General features: G+C 44.4%; 1 protein-coding gene across 1 annotated transcript in view; it reads right to left on the bottom strand.

The window, feature by feature from the left end:
- LOC135210171 (phosphatidylinositol 4,5-bisphosphate 3-kinase catalytic subunit delta isoform-like) overlaps positions 1-16,015 on the bottom strand; it is a gene marked incomplete in the record, with an annotated part of 244,592 nt that overhangs the window by 101,227 nt on the left and 127,350 nt on the right. The window contains 1 exon segment of the mRNA XM_064242999.1: positions 7,703-7,926. Within this exon segment, the coding sequence (XP_064099069.1) occupies positions 7,703-7,912 (210 nt within the window).

Genomic DNA, 16,015 nt, shown 5'->3' on the forward strand with positions numbered 1-16,015 from the left:
TAATAATACATGAAAATGAAAAAGAATACTGCATTTACAATCTCACTTTCACTTTCACACAAAAATAAAAGGCTCGGGCCGAGAGCATTCGCGCCCTCGGCACCAAGCGCAAAGGGCAAGAAAATAAATGAAAAATGAAAAAGAGCACTGCACTTACGATTTTCACTTTCACACTTTCACCCCAAAAAAATGCAAGGCTCAGTGCGAGAGCACTCTCGCCCTCGACACCGAGAACAAAGGAATGGGGATTGATCTCAGGAAAACTTCTAATTTCCCACATTACGCCCCTCCACCCCGGGGCACAGTCGCCGGGTAATGGAAGGGCATGGAGATTCCTTCGATCCTTGGTCCATTATTCATTTGAATTAATAATCAGTGTATATGAAAAAATGAAAAAGAGTACTTACAGTTCACTTTTACACACACACAAATAGTAAGAGAAAACACAAATATCCTGAAAGCACACGACGATGAAGCGGGCAGAGAGCGATGAAGAGCACGTCTACACACCATCAGGCTGAAAGCAAAAGTGGTTCTTCGCCTCCCAGTTGCGCGGCGAGCACTGTCGGACTAGCAGTTAACTACCGAACTCCCTTGTTTGAAAGCTTACGACCATCCAGCTGCCGCTAGTTACCTTCCTATTGTAAAAGGACCGAAAGGTTTGTATCCCGTGTCGGAACAAAGAGTGTTTATGTCCAGTCGGAGGGACTGCCAACGACTGAACTGGTAGCTAACTACCAAACCGCCTTATTAAAGATTTCAGCGGCCATGTCCAGGCTACAGCTTAAGTAATTCATATCATAAAGGACTCAAGGTTTGTACATCGCACAGGAACAAATATGATATTGTTATGTTACAATAAAGTTTCATACATACTTACCTGGCAGATATATACATAGCTAAGACTCCGTCGTCCCCGACAGAAATTCAAATTTCGCGCCACTTGCTACAGGTAGGTCAGGTGATCTACCGGCCTGCCCTGGGCGGCAGGACTAGGAACCATTCCCATTTTCTATCATATTTTCTCTCTTCCACCTGTCTCCTGCGGGGAGGCTGGGTGGGCCTTTAATTGTATATATCTGCCAGGTAAGTATGTATGAAACTTTATTGTAACATAATATCATTTTCATACAATCAACTTACCTGTCAGATATATACATAGCTGATTGGCACCCTTTGGTGGAGGGTAAGAGACAGCTACTTTATGAATAGACAGGTAACCAACATATGTTGTAGGTATAAATAAAACCTTGGTTCCTACCTGATAGGTGGGTAGACTTCGTGGGTGTTGCCCAGTAGTCTGCATCACTCAAGAAACTTTAGCGAGATATATGATCTATGGCCAAGAGTTCTTGTGGGTCCGTGCCGAAAGGGGTCTTATCCGCTTACTCGGCAGAGCCTGAAAGGACTTTGTCAATGGGTGCTGATCCACTTATATGACAATACACCTTATGAAGGAGCACACAACCAATCCCGACCCACCTGATCCTAACCACATGTTAGAATAAAGATTGTTTCAACGAGTTATCCCCCGAACTCTTCACAAACAACCATAACTCAACCACTCTACGCACACATACATAATTTTTCTAAAAAAAAAAGATTTTTTATACTCATCTAATTAGATATGACAAGATTCTCTTACTGAACAACATAGACGGCCGCCCGTGCTCTAAAACCAAGTCCTTCTTTGTTAGAAGGAGACTCTAGACCATATCTAAAGAACGAAAAGTATATACTTAAGGATTGGTGTCGGCTCCCGTACCCACAGAATCGTATCCGCCGATACGAAAGGACCCAGAGAAAAAACACTTACTCATATGTCACACGAACGTTTCTTTCAAGTAATGAGATGAAATACTGAGTTGCATCTCCAAAATGTCGTATCAATGATGTTTTTAAGCCGACATATTCTTATGAAACGAGAGAGACGTTGCTACTGCTCTCACTTCATGAGCTTTCACTTTCAACAGTCGAAACTCTTAGTCAGGACAGACCTTATACGCGTCTGTAATGACGTTCCCTCACAAAGAATGCCAGAGCATTCTTGGACATCAGTCTTGTGGGGTCTTTTACCGCGCACCAAAGACCTTGTCTAGAGCCTCCATCTGATGCTTTCTCTGAAGGTAGAACTTCAGAGCTCTTACAGGGCATAGAGACCTCTCTGCTTCTCTTCCTACGAGACTCGATATTGCCTTTGACTTCGAATGACTTAGGCCAGGGATTCGTGGGATTCTCGTTTCTTTAGCTAAAAAACAGGGATCCTAAACGAGCAAATAGCTGAGTCTCCCTTGAAACCTACTTATCCTGCAGAGCATGTAATTCACTTAATTCTCTTTGCCGTAGCTAAAGATATAGGAAATAGGCATTTTCTGGTGATGTCTCTAAACGATGCAGATGAGGAGGTTCGAACCTTTTGGATGAAAGAAACTTGAGAACCACGTCTAGGTTCCAGTTAGGAGAGACCGGTTCCTTAGACTTTTGAAGTCTCAAAGGACCTTATGAGATCGTGGAGATCTTTGTTATCTGCCAGATCTAATCCTCTATTCCTGAAGACTGCCGAGAGCATACTTCTGTATCCCTTTATTGTGGATACAGCTAGATGAGACTGCTCTCTCAGGAATAGAAGAAAGGCCGCAATTTCCGCTACAGAGGTAGTGGAGGAGGACAAACTTCTTAGTTCTAACACCACCCTTCTAAAAAACCTCCCACTTTGACTGATATACTTGCCTAGTGGAGGTTCTGCGTGCTCTCGCGATCGCGCTTTGCAACTTCGCGAGAAAACCAAAACCTGCTCGCTCTGACGAGTCTTTCGATAGTCGAAAGGCAGTCAGAGCTAGAGCGGGGGAGTTTTGATGATACCTCTTGAAGTGTGGCTGTCTGAGAGATCCATCCTTCTTGGTAGGGATCTGGGAAAGTCTACGATCCACTCTACCACCTCCGTGAACCAATCTTGGGCCGGACCAAAAGGGGGCTATCAATGTCATCCTCGTTTCCTGACGCCACAAACTTTTTCAGTACTAGTCCCAGGATTTTGAATGGAGGAAAAGCAATAGACGTCTACGTGAGACCAATCCAGCAGGAAGGCGTCTACCATAAGAGCTCTTGGGTCTTCCACGACCGAGCAAAAGACTGCCAGCCTTTTGGAGATGAATGTGGCGAAGAGATCCACATGAGGGCGGGGTCCCCCCACAGAGACCAGAGATCTTGACACACCTCTTCGTGTAGGGTCCACTCTGTATGAAGACCTGGTTCCTCCTGCTGAGTCTGTCCGCCCTCACTATTCTTTACTCCCTGAACGAACCTTGTAAAAAAGGGAGATGTTCCTGTGAGACGTCCAAAGCAAAAGGTCTTTCGTTAGCTCGTAAAGGAACGAGGAGTGAGTCCCTCCTTGTTTTCGAATGTAGGCAAGTGCCGTGGTGTTGTCCACGTTTACTTGCACTACTTTGTTCGAAACCAGAGGTTCTAGACTCTTCAAAAGCCAAGGTGTACGGCGAAGAGCTCTTTGCAGTTTTATGTGCCAAGACACCTGCGCTGGTTCCCAGGTGCCTGACACCTCCTTCGAGCCTAATGTTGCTCCCCAACCTTTCTCCGACGCGTCGGAGTACAACACTAGGTCTGGGTTCTGGATTTTTAGAGAGATCCCTTTGTTCTCTTTCAGAGGGGGCAACCACCATTCCAAGTGCGGTCTTATCTCCACTGGAATGGGAAAGGCGTCCGAAAGTAGTCAAGTTTTCCAACTCCAAGACCTCTTGAGGAAGAATTGAAGCGGACGTAAATGAAGTCTTCCTAGCGGGAAGAACTGTTCGAGCGAGGAAAGGGTCCCTAGAAGGCTCAACCATTCCCTTGCCGACGTCTGTTCCTTCCTTAAGAAGAGAGAGACTTTCTGCAAACCTTTTGCGATTCTCTCTTGCGAAGGAAATACTCGAAAACCCCAAGAATCCATCTGACTCCCCAGATAGACTAAGTTCTGTCTGGGGGTCTAGCTGCGACTTCTCGAGGTTCAGAGTAATCCCAACGCTCTGATCAGATCTAAAGTTTACGTAAGGTCCTCCAAGCACTGTCTCTCTGATCTGGCCCTGATTAGCCAGTCGTCCAGATACAGAGAGATATTTACTCCTTTGAGGTGGAGAAACCTCGCCACATTCTTCATCAGGCTGTGAAGACCTGAGGAGCTGTGGAAAGGCCGAAACACAAGGCTCTGAACTGAAAGATCCTTCCCCCCGTTATGAAACGGAGGTACTTCTTCGATGAAGGGTGGATCGGGAACGTGAAAATAGGCGTCCTGGAGATCTAGAGACACCATCCAATCTCCTTGTCGCAATGACGCAAGGACTGAGGCAGAAGTCTCCATCGAGAACTTCTCCCTTCTGAACAAATTTGTTCAGAGAGCTGACGTCTAGTACTGGTCTCCAGCCTCCCGAGGCCTTCGCAACCAGAAAAAGGCGATTGTAAAACCCCGGGGAGTTTTGATCCAGTACTAGTTTCTATCGCTCTCTTGTCCACATCTGCTCCACCATCGATCGAAGAGTATCCCCTCAGCACAGGATCCTTGTACTTGGCTGTTAGTTCCCGCGGTGTTGACGTTAGGGAGGAGTGTTCAGGAAAGGGATACGATATCCCATTCCGTATTACAGACATCGATGACGCGTCTGCGTTTATAAGTGCCCAGGCCTCCACAAATCCCAGGAGCCTGGCACCTACTGGTGCTTGGAGGAGAGAAGCATCACTTTCCCTTTTTAAAGGGACGAAAGGCAGACCTCCACCTCTTTTCTCAGGAGCCTTCCTTCTTGCGGAGCTCTGGAGGTCGGGCCACCTCGAAAGGGCTGAACTGATGTACTCGGTCCTTTCTTGTCAGTAGTAGAAGCAGGTTTTCTTCTTCCTTGCTGACTGCGTCAGAAGGTCTTGAGTTGCCTTCTCAGTTAATGAACGAGAAATGTCCTTCACTAACTGAGAAAGGGAACAAAAAGTCAGACAAAGGCGAGTACAGTAGCGCTGCCCTCTGAGCGTGGAGACCGCTTTGGTTAAAAAGGCACTATATACTGTCCTCTTTTTTTAAGAAGACCTGCTCCAAATAAAGAGGAGATCTCAACCGAGCCATCCTGAACCGCTTTGTCTATACAAGACAAAATACACAGAAGGACTTCTGGTTCGAGTCCTTCAGAATCATGGGCTTTCTTAGACATCACCCCAAGGGACCAATCTAAGAAGTTGAAAACTTCCAATACATGAAAGAGTCCCTTGAGGAGATGGTCCAGTTCTGAAATGCCCCAAGTTATATGGGCAGAGTTCAAACCTTGTCTACGTGAAGCGTCAACTAAGGTCGAAAAGTCCGCTTCTGACGTAGACGGAAGAGAAATACCCATATTCTCTTCCGTCTGATACCAAATGCCTCTTTTACCAGCTAGTCTCGCTGGAGGCATGCAGAAAACCGTTCTAACTAACTCCTCCTTCGACTTCATCCAAGAGTCTAAAGACTGAAGAGCCCTCTTCATCGAAATGGCGGGCTTCATTCTAAGAAAAGACGAAGATTTCTTCGTCTTTGCACTCGAGAAAAGAGAGCGCGGAGAAGGAGGAGAGGTAGGAGTCAAGTCGTCTCCATACTCCTCTAGAAGCAAGGCTGTCAAAACTTTATAGTTCGACAGTCCTTCTCTTCCTTGATACTCCTCCTCCGAGTTTACTTCTAACTCGGGGTCTAGATGAGTCTCCGCTGCCAATTCAGTACGTCTTTCCTCTGGAGGAGACAAACTCCTAATAGGAGAGGGGCTAAGGGAATGATATTCCTTCCTCTTCCCTGCTTTAATAGTCCTGGAAGGCGCCAACAGCCCAGGCTTCTCTCCATAAATGGATGACGCTTCCTGCTTGGATGACGCTTCTCGTCCGCCAAGCGTCCTGGCTGACGCCTCCCGCTTGCGTGGCTGCTGACGTCTGGATGACGCCTCGCGCCTGGAAGACGCTTCGCTCTCAAAAGGCGTCCTAACTGGCGCCAAAATTTTGGTTGGAGCCTCGCGTCTAAAAGCAGCTCTGGCGTTACGTGTCTTCCGTAAGATTCTCCCGATCTCGCTCTCGAAACCGAAGCCTCTGGGATATGTTTGGAAGCTTCACGTCTGCATGACGCCTCTCGCTTCGCAGGGGAGAGAGGACGAGACTTCTTAATTGGAAGCGCAACGTCCTTCCTACGAGGCGCTAGCACTCCCACCAAAGAGGCCAGTTGCTCTTGTACTGCCAAGATAATCTTCCTTGAAGCTTCTCCCACGTCATCTTCAATCGGGGGAGAAGTAGGAAAGTGTTCTTCCGCGTCCACGTCAGGTGACGCTGACGCCACCTTCGCCTTCTTAATAGACGAGGGAGCGTCATCTGAGAAACGCTCCGGGCTCGAATCTAATTCAGGTTCTTTCAAATGCCGTTTCAGAGGCCTAGATAAATCAGACTCCTTCCACCCTCGTTTAGGTGAGGGAGAGGGAGAGGATGAGAAACACTCACGTAGGACGCTTTTTCTAAAGCGCCCTTGAGCAGTCTGCAACGAAACAGAGCTTGCTGAAGGGACGTCTGACCGTTGGGGATTCCCCACGACCTCCTTAAGGCTTTTCGACTTTCCTTCTCCTCTGGGCATGGGAGCTTGGAAGAGGTCGAGGCCTGGGAGCGTCGCAGGGACGATCAAACGCCCCCTCCACAACACTGGGAGAACTCACTTCACTGTAATGCTCACTTTCACTAGCAGCCTTACCTTGTAAGTCCGCCATTTTGGGACTTCATGTCTCGAATTGTAGCTTTCAGATCGGCGATTTCCGAGGCCGATTCCGAAAGTAAACCTTGTGAATTAGACACATAGGGAGAATCTAAATCATCAGGATTAGAAAAGTATCAATAAAAGGCTCAAATAGGCTTGAACTCACACCTTTCAGACGTCTAACCCTATCCCTCTAACTTCTTCTTCAAATAAGAAGTTAAAGTCTTCCATTCTTCTGCATTTAATCCCTCGCATTCATGAAACAAGTTAGTAGCAGAACACTGAAACCCCCTACATTTACGACATACAGTGTGAGGATCAACTGAAGCTTTCGGTATCCTCACCCTGCAGCCTACATTCACACACATTCTTTTCAACACTCACATTTGAATCAGACATACTGAGAAAATTCCAAAAGCAAGTCCAAAATCAGTCCACAGTAGCGAATGCCAAAACACGATCCAGATACGTCACCAAAAAGCCGAAAAAACGATGATCAAAAGGTATGAAATAAGAATCTAAGTCAGGAGGTAATAGCAACAATGTTGATACCACCGGCGACAGAGAAAATATGATAGAAAACGGGAATGGTTCCTAGTCCTGCCGCCAAGGGCAGGCCGGTAGATCACCTGACCTACCTGTAGCGAGTGGCGCGAAATTTGAATTTCTGTCGGGGACGACGGAGTCTTAGCTATGTATATATCTGACAGGTAAGTTGATTGTATGAAAACTAATTTTATTACAGTATATACTACAATGAAATGAGGCGATACAAAACTTCTTTGAAGAACAGATCTCTTTATGAAAAGCACTAATGAGTTTGTTATGAAAAAAATGAGTAACTTTAATTCTAAACAGTCTCTACTCCAGGACAGACACACCAAGATGCTTTCCCTATGAGGTACTTGAGAAAACTATACTCTTACACGAGTTAACTCTCTACATATACAAATAAATTATTGAAATTCATACCTCCTTAATTTCAGCTAGTGTTGCTGTTGTACTGACACTGTGAGTTATAAGGATACTGTTCGGCATGAGAAAGTCAACCGACACAGTAGTTGGGGAAGCTGTGGGCACACGAAGAAGCCCAAATTGTTCCGCTCCAGACATAGCCATTGTGGGTAGTGGAAATTGAGGTGGACGAGGCTTATGCATAGCATACACTGGATAGGTTTGCATGTCACCAGTACCACCTGAAATGTACAAAATTTATGAAAATATTTTTTACCTTTAAATCAGTAACCAAATTAAATACTATTGTTAAAATCAAACCATATTACAGAACTTCTAAAAGGTTAACAAATAAAACCTCAAACAATTTTTTTTGGTCAATTCAAATCTAACCTGGTCCAGTATAATATTTGTGGCATATGTTGTTAATTATATTTCAATTTTATTTTTATATGCTAAATTTCAGTAATCTTTTCAACCACAGAGATAGCATTATGAAGACAAAGTGCTGGACAAACAGATAATCACCCTTCATGCACTGATGCTTGGTGGTCTAACTTTGTAAAAAGCTTGATTGAAACCACTTTAACCATGTTGCCTAGGAGCTGCAACAACAATTAAGTGTAACTGAGATACTAATGGACATACTAACACACTACTTCCCTTTCATGATCATGAATGACTGATTTTCTACCTTCGTGCCCAACGGTGTACCTTTGTATGACTGAAATCCATTCTGCAGTGCAAAAGGAGATGCAATGACAAGACAGGCATAATAGGCAAAGAAAGAGATAAAAATAAAACTCTCATTAACACTAAACCAAAGCAGGGAATCCATAAACTTGCTTTACATTTTATACACTGCAAAAAATAATGCACAATTAATTGAAGTCCATACCTTACATGTCTGAAATGATGACTGGAGTGCCTAGGATTTACTGACTGCTTCATTCTGCTGTTCAGAACCATGAAAACACAAACCCATGAATGTGTATTAATGTGGTTTACCCATAGTATTGCGCTTTATGAAAACCATTCTCAATTACCCATTTGTTTACGTTCAACTTCGATGTAATTATACGAACTAGCAACCTTTATGAAGGAAATGGCAGCTGTTATTACAGGCCAGAAGATATAAAATTAGATAAGGGTTTCCTGCCGAGACCCAGCTATAGTGCGCATAATAAAAATATCTTCAAAACATAACTAAATAGGCTATACAAGTGAATTCTGTAGTGATAATAACCTGAAGCTATAAAAAACATACCACAATATCTGTAATTAAATTTCTTGTACAACCTAAAAAAAAGCTTTATGAGATAGGGAGGCTGAATTAAACAAAGAGGAAAGACAAATTAAAAAGAATTCTCTATCCCAACAATAATAAGCAATAGTTACAATAAAACAATCCAAGCTGGTGACATAAAATAAGCAACAAAATATTAAAACTGGCAAATTATAAAATATAAATAAATAAATCAATTTCAATATTCAATAACATACAAACCAGTTTTACATAGTACTACTATAATGAAAACAGATTTTTATAAAGTAATAAGCAACAGCTAGAAACATTAAATGAAGCTTGGAAACAAGGTAGTTGATTGGTGGCAGTGATATAATATACTGTACCTTCTAACAATCCCTAATTTTTCTTCAGCAACGTAAAGAAAGCAAGGATGGTTTGTGATGGGATTATGTTAAGCATCCAAAAACAAAGAGCAAACTGCTTAAAAACATTTGCTATTTATACTGACAAGAACACAAATGCTCATCACATAACAATAAGATTCTCCCAGAAGGGAGGATCTTCTTGTGGAACTTGATTCATGGTGGGGTTCCTATTACCAAATGGAAATGTCCTGGAAATAAGCACAAAGACCAACGAATGAGAAAGAACAGAAATGAATGTCAATGAGCAAATCTGCAAGTATTAATGACATACGAATATGCGCAGGCTGAAAGGCCACATGTGAATGATTGGGGCTCCCAAATGTGTGTCTGAGGGAGGAAATATGACATTTTTGTAATGAAAGGTTTATGGTTTATATAAAATCTTACCCAGTAATTACAAAGCTATTCGTTTCACTCATTCGGCAGTTAAAATTTTGAAATTCACAGGTCACGCTAGAATGTTTTGGGGCAGATGACCTCCCCACCCACTTTCTAGGAGGAGAGAGAGCTACAACTTAGCAAAGAGCTTCAATTTGTTTATGCCCTCATGTCCATTGAGAGGGGAGGAGGGAGGGCTCTGATCATCTTATTACTGGATAAGTATATATAAAACCTTCTTTTATTACAAAAATTAAATTTTTATGATATAAAGTTAAAGTTAAGTAAATCTTAGTTTAATCAGACCACTGAGCTGATTAAAAGCTCTCCTAGGGCTGTCCCAAAGGATTAGATATTTTTTTGTGGCTAGGAACCAACTGGTCACCTAGCAATGGGACCTACAGCTTACTGTGGGATCCAAACCACATTATATTGGGAAATGAATTTCCATCACCAGAAATAAATTCCTCTGATTCCACGGTGGCAGAGCCGAGAATCGAACTTTGGACCACCGGATTGGCAGCCGAGCGCAAAAACCACTCGTCCAACGATGGAACTTCTTATGATATAAATATGACCTTTTTGAAAATGTTATTGTTAGTATACAATAAGGTTTTGTACATACTTACCTGGCAGATATATACTTAGCTATACGTCTCTGACGTCACGACAGAATTCAAAACTCGCGGCACACGCGACAGGTAGGTCAGGTGATCTACCTTACCCGCCGCGGGTGGCGGCTGTAAGAACCAATCTCCCTTTCCAGCCAGAATTTTTCCTTCCACCGGTCTCCTGAGGGGAGGCTGGGCGGGCCATCAATCGTATATATCTGCCAGGTAAGTATGTACAAAACCTTATTGTATACTAACAATAACATTTTTGTACATGAACTTTCCTGTCAGATATATACTTAGCTGATTGACACCCTTGGTGGAGGGAAAGAGACAGCAATATAAATATGGAAAAAAAGGGGAAAACAACACTAGTTGTAGGATGTAAAAACAACCTTGGTTCTTACCTGTTTAGGCAGAAGACTTCGTAGTTACTGTCTATGAGTCTGCGTTGCCTTAAGAGCTTCAGCGAGGGCGTGACCTACAGCTGACAGACTCTTTGGGTCTATCAAAGGGATTTGGTTATCCGCTTACTTGATAGAATCCGAGCAGGATCTGTCAACGGGGATTCGCCCACTTATATGACAGAACCTAACCACTATCCTTGCAAGGAGCTCAAACATAAACCGCCATCACCTAACCAATCTAATCATTGTTAGACTACGAAATGAAAACATGCCTCCACCGCATGTTCTTTCAAACAACCAAAAACTTACAACCTAACAAGGGGAAAAAATATATACTACTAAGGATATGTCTCAGCTCCCTGCCCCAGCACCGAATCCGCTGATACGTACGGGCCTAACCCGAAGCACTTTTCATACGTAATTTTGACGTCTCTCAGATAGTGGTTTGCAAAGACTGAGTTGCAACGCCAGAATGTTGCCTTCATAATATTACTCAGGGATATGTTTTTTGTTAAAAGTCAATGACGTGGCAATAGCTCTTACCTCATGAGCTTTGACCTTAAGAACTTTGAATTGACTTTTCATCACATATCGCATGCGCTTCTTTCACCAGGCTTCTGATAAAGAAAGAAAGCGCATTCTTCGAAAGAGTCCTCCTTGGATCTCTTACAGAGCACCAAAGGTTGACATCATTGCCCTTAAGTTTTTTCTTTCTCTGTAGATAGAATTTTAAACTTCGTACTGGGCAAAGCGACCTCTCTGCTTCCTCGCCTACTAATGCAGACAAGCCTTGTACTGCAAAGCTCCTAGGCCAAGGATTTGAGGGGTTCTCGTTCTTGGCTAAGAACGAAGGAAGGAACGAACAGATAGCTGCATCTCCTCTGAATCCCACATTTCCTTCTAGTGCATGGAGTTCACTACCCTCTTTGCGGAAGCCAATGCCATGAGAAAAATTGTCTTCTTCGTGAGGTCTCTAAACGAGGCAGACTGAGGCGGTTCGAACTTATTGGACCTCAGGTAACGTAGCACTACATCCAGATTCCAACTCGGAACCCCTGGAGAAACCTTCTTGGATGTTTCAAACGATCTTATTAGATCATGAAGGTCCTTATCTTCTGAAAATGTTTAAGTTTCTGTGCCTAAACACTGCAGATAGCATGCTACAATAGCCTTTAATGGTTGATACCGCCAATCCACTTTCTTCCCTAAGGAAAAGTAAGAAGTCTGCTATTTGGGTCACAGAGGTACTGGAAGAGGAAAAGTGATGGTTCCTACACCATCGCCGAAAGACGTCCCACAATTCGATTGGTAGACTCTAAGGGTAGAAGGCCTTCCTTGCTGCTGCGATAGCCGTTGCAACTCTTGCAGAAAAGCCTCTCGTTCTGACCAAACTTTTGACAGTCTGAAGCCAGTCAGATCTAGAGCGGGGAGGTTTTTGTGATACCTCTCGAAGTGGGGTTGTCTGAGCAGATCGATCCTCTGTGGTAATGTTCTCGGAAGATCTACTAACCATTCCAGTACCTCTGTGAACCATACTTGTGCGGGCCAGAACGGGGCTACCAGCGTCATCCTTGCTGCCTCCGATTCTGCAAATTTCTTTAGTCTCTCTCCCAGTATCTTGAATGGAGGAAAAGCATACATGTCTAGACCCTTCCAATCTAGTAGAAACGCGTCTATCGACACTGCCCTCGGGTCCGATATCGGAGAGCAGTAGTTGGCTATCCTCGCATTCTTGGCTGTGGCGAAGAGGTCTATATGAGGCTTGCCCCAAAGCTTCCATAGGTCCTGGCAAACATCTCGTGAAGAGTCCACTCTGCAGGCAGGACTTGATCTTTCCTGCTTAGGAGGTCTGCTCTGACGTTCTTTTCTCCCTGTACGAACCTGGTAAGGAGACAAATCTTCCTTTGCTCTGCCCAAAGCAGAAGTTCTTTTGCTGTCTCATACAGGGAGAAAGAGTGAGTCCCCCCCTGCTTCTGATGTAAGCCAGGGCCGTGGTGTTGTCCGAGTTGATCTGTACTGCTGAAGCTAGGACGTGGGGCCTCAAAAGCTTTCAAAGCTAGCCAAACCGCCATCAGCTCCTTCTTGTTGATGTGCCAGGTCACCTGTTCCTTCTTCCAGGTGCCTGACACTTCTCTGAGCCGAGCGTTGCTCCCAACCTGTGTTTCCGAGGCGTCGGAATACAACACTTGGTTGGGGTTCGGAATGTGAAGGGACATCCCTTCTGCAAACCTGAGAGGGTTGGCCCACCAAGAGAGGTCCTTCTTGATTTCCCTTGAGATCTCGAAGGAGAAATGAAATTTTCATTATTAAAATGAAGTTTTATTGTATACTTACCGAACAATTATAGAGCCGTGATTTCCACGAGCGGCACGATACTAAATTCAAATTTAGCGCGTCGGCGTCGCCAACACTGGTGGTGATGACGTCATCTCCCTCCACTCGCGGGAGAACCAGGTACAACTGCCCAGGTGAATCCAATTCTTTCTGCCCGTCCGTCCACCTAAGGGGAGGAGTGGGTATAATCATAATTGTTCGGTAAGTATACAATAAAACTTCATTTTAATAATGAAAATTTCATTTTTATTGTAGTGTCTTACTGAACAATTATAGAGCTGATTACACATTTATGGGAAGGTGGGATTCAGTGGACCACTAGTATTTTTAAATGGTTACATTTATTGCAATACCAGTAAACACTCAAGGTGTCTGTTGTACCTTACCTTGTAAGAGAGCTACAGCAGACTGTTACTGCCTCTGGTCGGTGCTCTTCTTACTATTGTAGAGGAATTGGAATTTGCCCAAAGTTAGCCTCTACAGGAGTGGAATCCTTTCCGTAGTTCAAGCGAGTCAAGGCTGACTGACGGAGGATAGTAACAACAAAGATTGCCCTTGCCCTGGGCTAAGACCAGAAATTCAATCATACAAAACATTTGTCACCAACACCAGATTTAAAAACATATATACCCAACCATTGTAAAATCTGACCTAACAGACTGGTGAGTATCCCAGGTACTCAGTACCCCCAGCTTCCCTTGAACTCGACAACCTATTCAAGGTGAAAAGTTAGCATAGAGGTGAAAACGACCCCTGTGCCGTTTCTCCCAACACCATGCCAGAAACCGCCACCGGACCTAACGTTTTACAATTCTCGAAAACCGTTTCTATCTCTTTGAGATAATGACTCGCAAAAACCGAATTCGATCTCCAGAACGTGCTCTGAAGAATCGAAGCTAAAGATAAATTCTTTCTGAATGCTAAAGAAGTTGCCACTGCTCTAACCTCGTGAGCTTTAACTCTCAGAACGGACTGCGAGTGAGCTTCCCTGATAAGCTCTCTAATAAAGAACGATATAGCATTCTTAGAAAGAGGACGAGAGGGATTTTGAACCGAGGTCCAGAGCTTAGAAGATTGTCCTCTAATACCCTTAGTGGCAAACAGATACTGCTTAATAGCCCTGACTGGACATAAGAGCCTTTCTTCCTCCTCATGTCCAACCAAATCAGATAAGTTCCTTACCACAAAACTCCTCGGCAAGGATTAGAAGGATTCTCATTTTTGGCTAGAAAGGTCAAAGATACCGAAAATACAGCATTGCCTTGAGAGAAACCGACTCTTTTTGTCTATAGCGTGCAATTCGCTGACACGCTTAGCAGAAGCTAGTGCAATAAGAAAGAGTGCCTTCTTAGTCAAGTTCCTGAGTGAAGCCGACTTCAAAGGCTCAAACGGTGGCCCCATGAGGAACTTAAGCACCACATCTAAGTTCCAAGCCACTGTATCTTGCGGGAGCTTAGTGGTTTCGAAAGACCTAATGAGGTCCGACAGATCTGAATTGGAGGGAAATATCCAAACCTCGATGTCGAAAAACCGAAGAGAGCATGGCTCTATATCCTCTGATCGTCGAAGGAGCCAGTTTCTTAGAGTTCCTAAGAAATAGAAGAAAATCTGCTATTTCTGTTAAAGAGGTCGCAGAAGTAGAGACTTTAGCACTTCTACACCACTCTATGAAGATTCTCCACTTCCCTTGATAGAGTTTGTTAGAAGACTCTCTCCTACAACGAGCGATAGCTTCGGTGCAGCTCTTCTTGAAAATCCTTTCGCTCTGACAAGATTCCGGACAGTCTGAACCCTGTCAGAGCTAGAGCGGACAAGTTTTGGTGGAACCTCTTGAAGTGAGGTTGTTTGAGAAGCCACTTCTCTGGAGGAAGAAGTCTGGGGAAGTCTACTAACAACTGGAGAAGGTCCGGGAACCACTCTTTCCTGGGCCAAAAGGGAGCGATTAACGTTAAGTGTTACATTGCTGTGCGACATGAACTTGTTCAGCACCTCTCTTATTAGACCGAACGGAGGGAATGCATAAGCTTCCAGACCCGACCAATCCAACAGCATTGCGTCCACCGACCAAGCTAGAGGATCTGGGACTGGCGAACAAAAGAGAGGAAGACGGTTGTTCCTTGATGTCGCGAACAGGTCTATTGACGGTCGTCCCCAAAGGCGCCAAAGTTTCTGACAAATCTTGTTGTCCAAAGTCCACTCCAGAGGTAACACTTGCTGTTGACGACTTAACTCGTCCGCCAGGACGTTCATCTTTCCCGGAACAAATCTCTGGACTAGCTGAACCTTCGCTTCGTTTGACCACAGGAGGAGATCCTTGGCTACTTCGTACAGAGAGAAAGACTGAGTCCCCCCCTGTTTCCGCACGTACGAGAGAGCGTGGAGTTGTCGGAATGCACTGCACTACTCGACCTTCTACTAAGCTCCGAAACTGTCTGAGCCCCAAGAAAATTGCTAACAGTTCCTTTACATTTATGTGGAACTTCTTCTCCTTCTCCGACCAAGCTCCTGAAGTCCGTTGATTTCCCAGTAGGGCTCCCAACCTGTGTCCGATGCGTCGGAAAAGAACTGTAGGTTCGGAGGATGGGTCGTAAATCTAACCCTTCTTCCAACCTTGCTCGAGAGAGCCACCACCTTAGGTCCTCTTTTATTTGATCTGTGACAGAAAGGTAATCGAGTCTGGTTGTGTCTTCCTGCACCAAGAGGCTCTCAGGAAAACTGCAGAGGTCTCATGTGCAGTCTTCCCAACGTCACAAATTTCTCCACTGACGTCAATTTGCCCAGGAGCCTCATCCACTGATTGGCAGAACTTACCTTTTTGTCCAAGAACTCCTGAACTGTCTCCAGACAGCCTTGAACCCTCTTCGGGGACAGAAAAGCCCGAAAAACTTGAGCATTCAGAATCATCCCCATATAAAGGATGCTCTGAG

The sequence above is a fragment of the Macrobrachium nipponense genome, chromosome 39 (assembly GCF_015104395.2).
Source record: "Macrobrachium nipponense isolate FS-2020 chromosome 39, ASM1510439v2, whole genome shotgun sequence".
In the NCBI taxonomy this organism is placed as follows: domain Eukaryota; kingdom Metazoa; phylum Arthropoda; class Malacostraca; order Decapoda; family Palaemonidae; genus Macrobrachium; species Macrobrachium nipponense.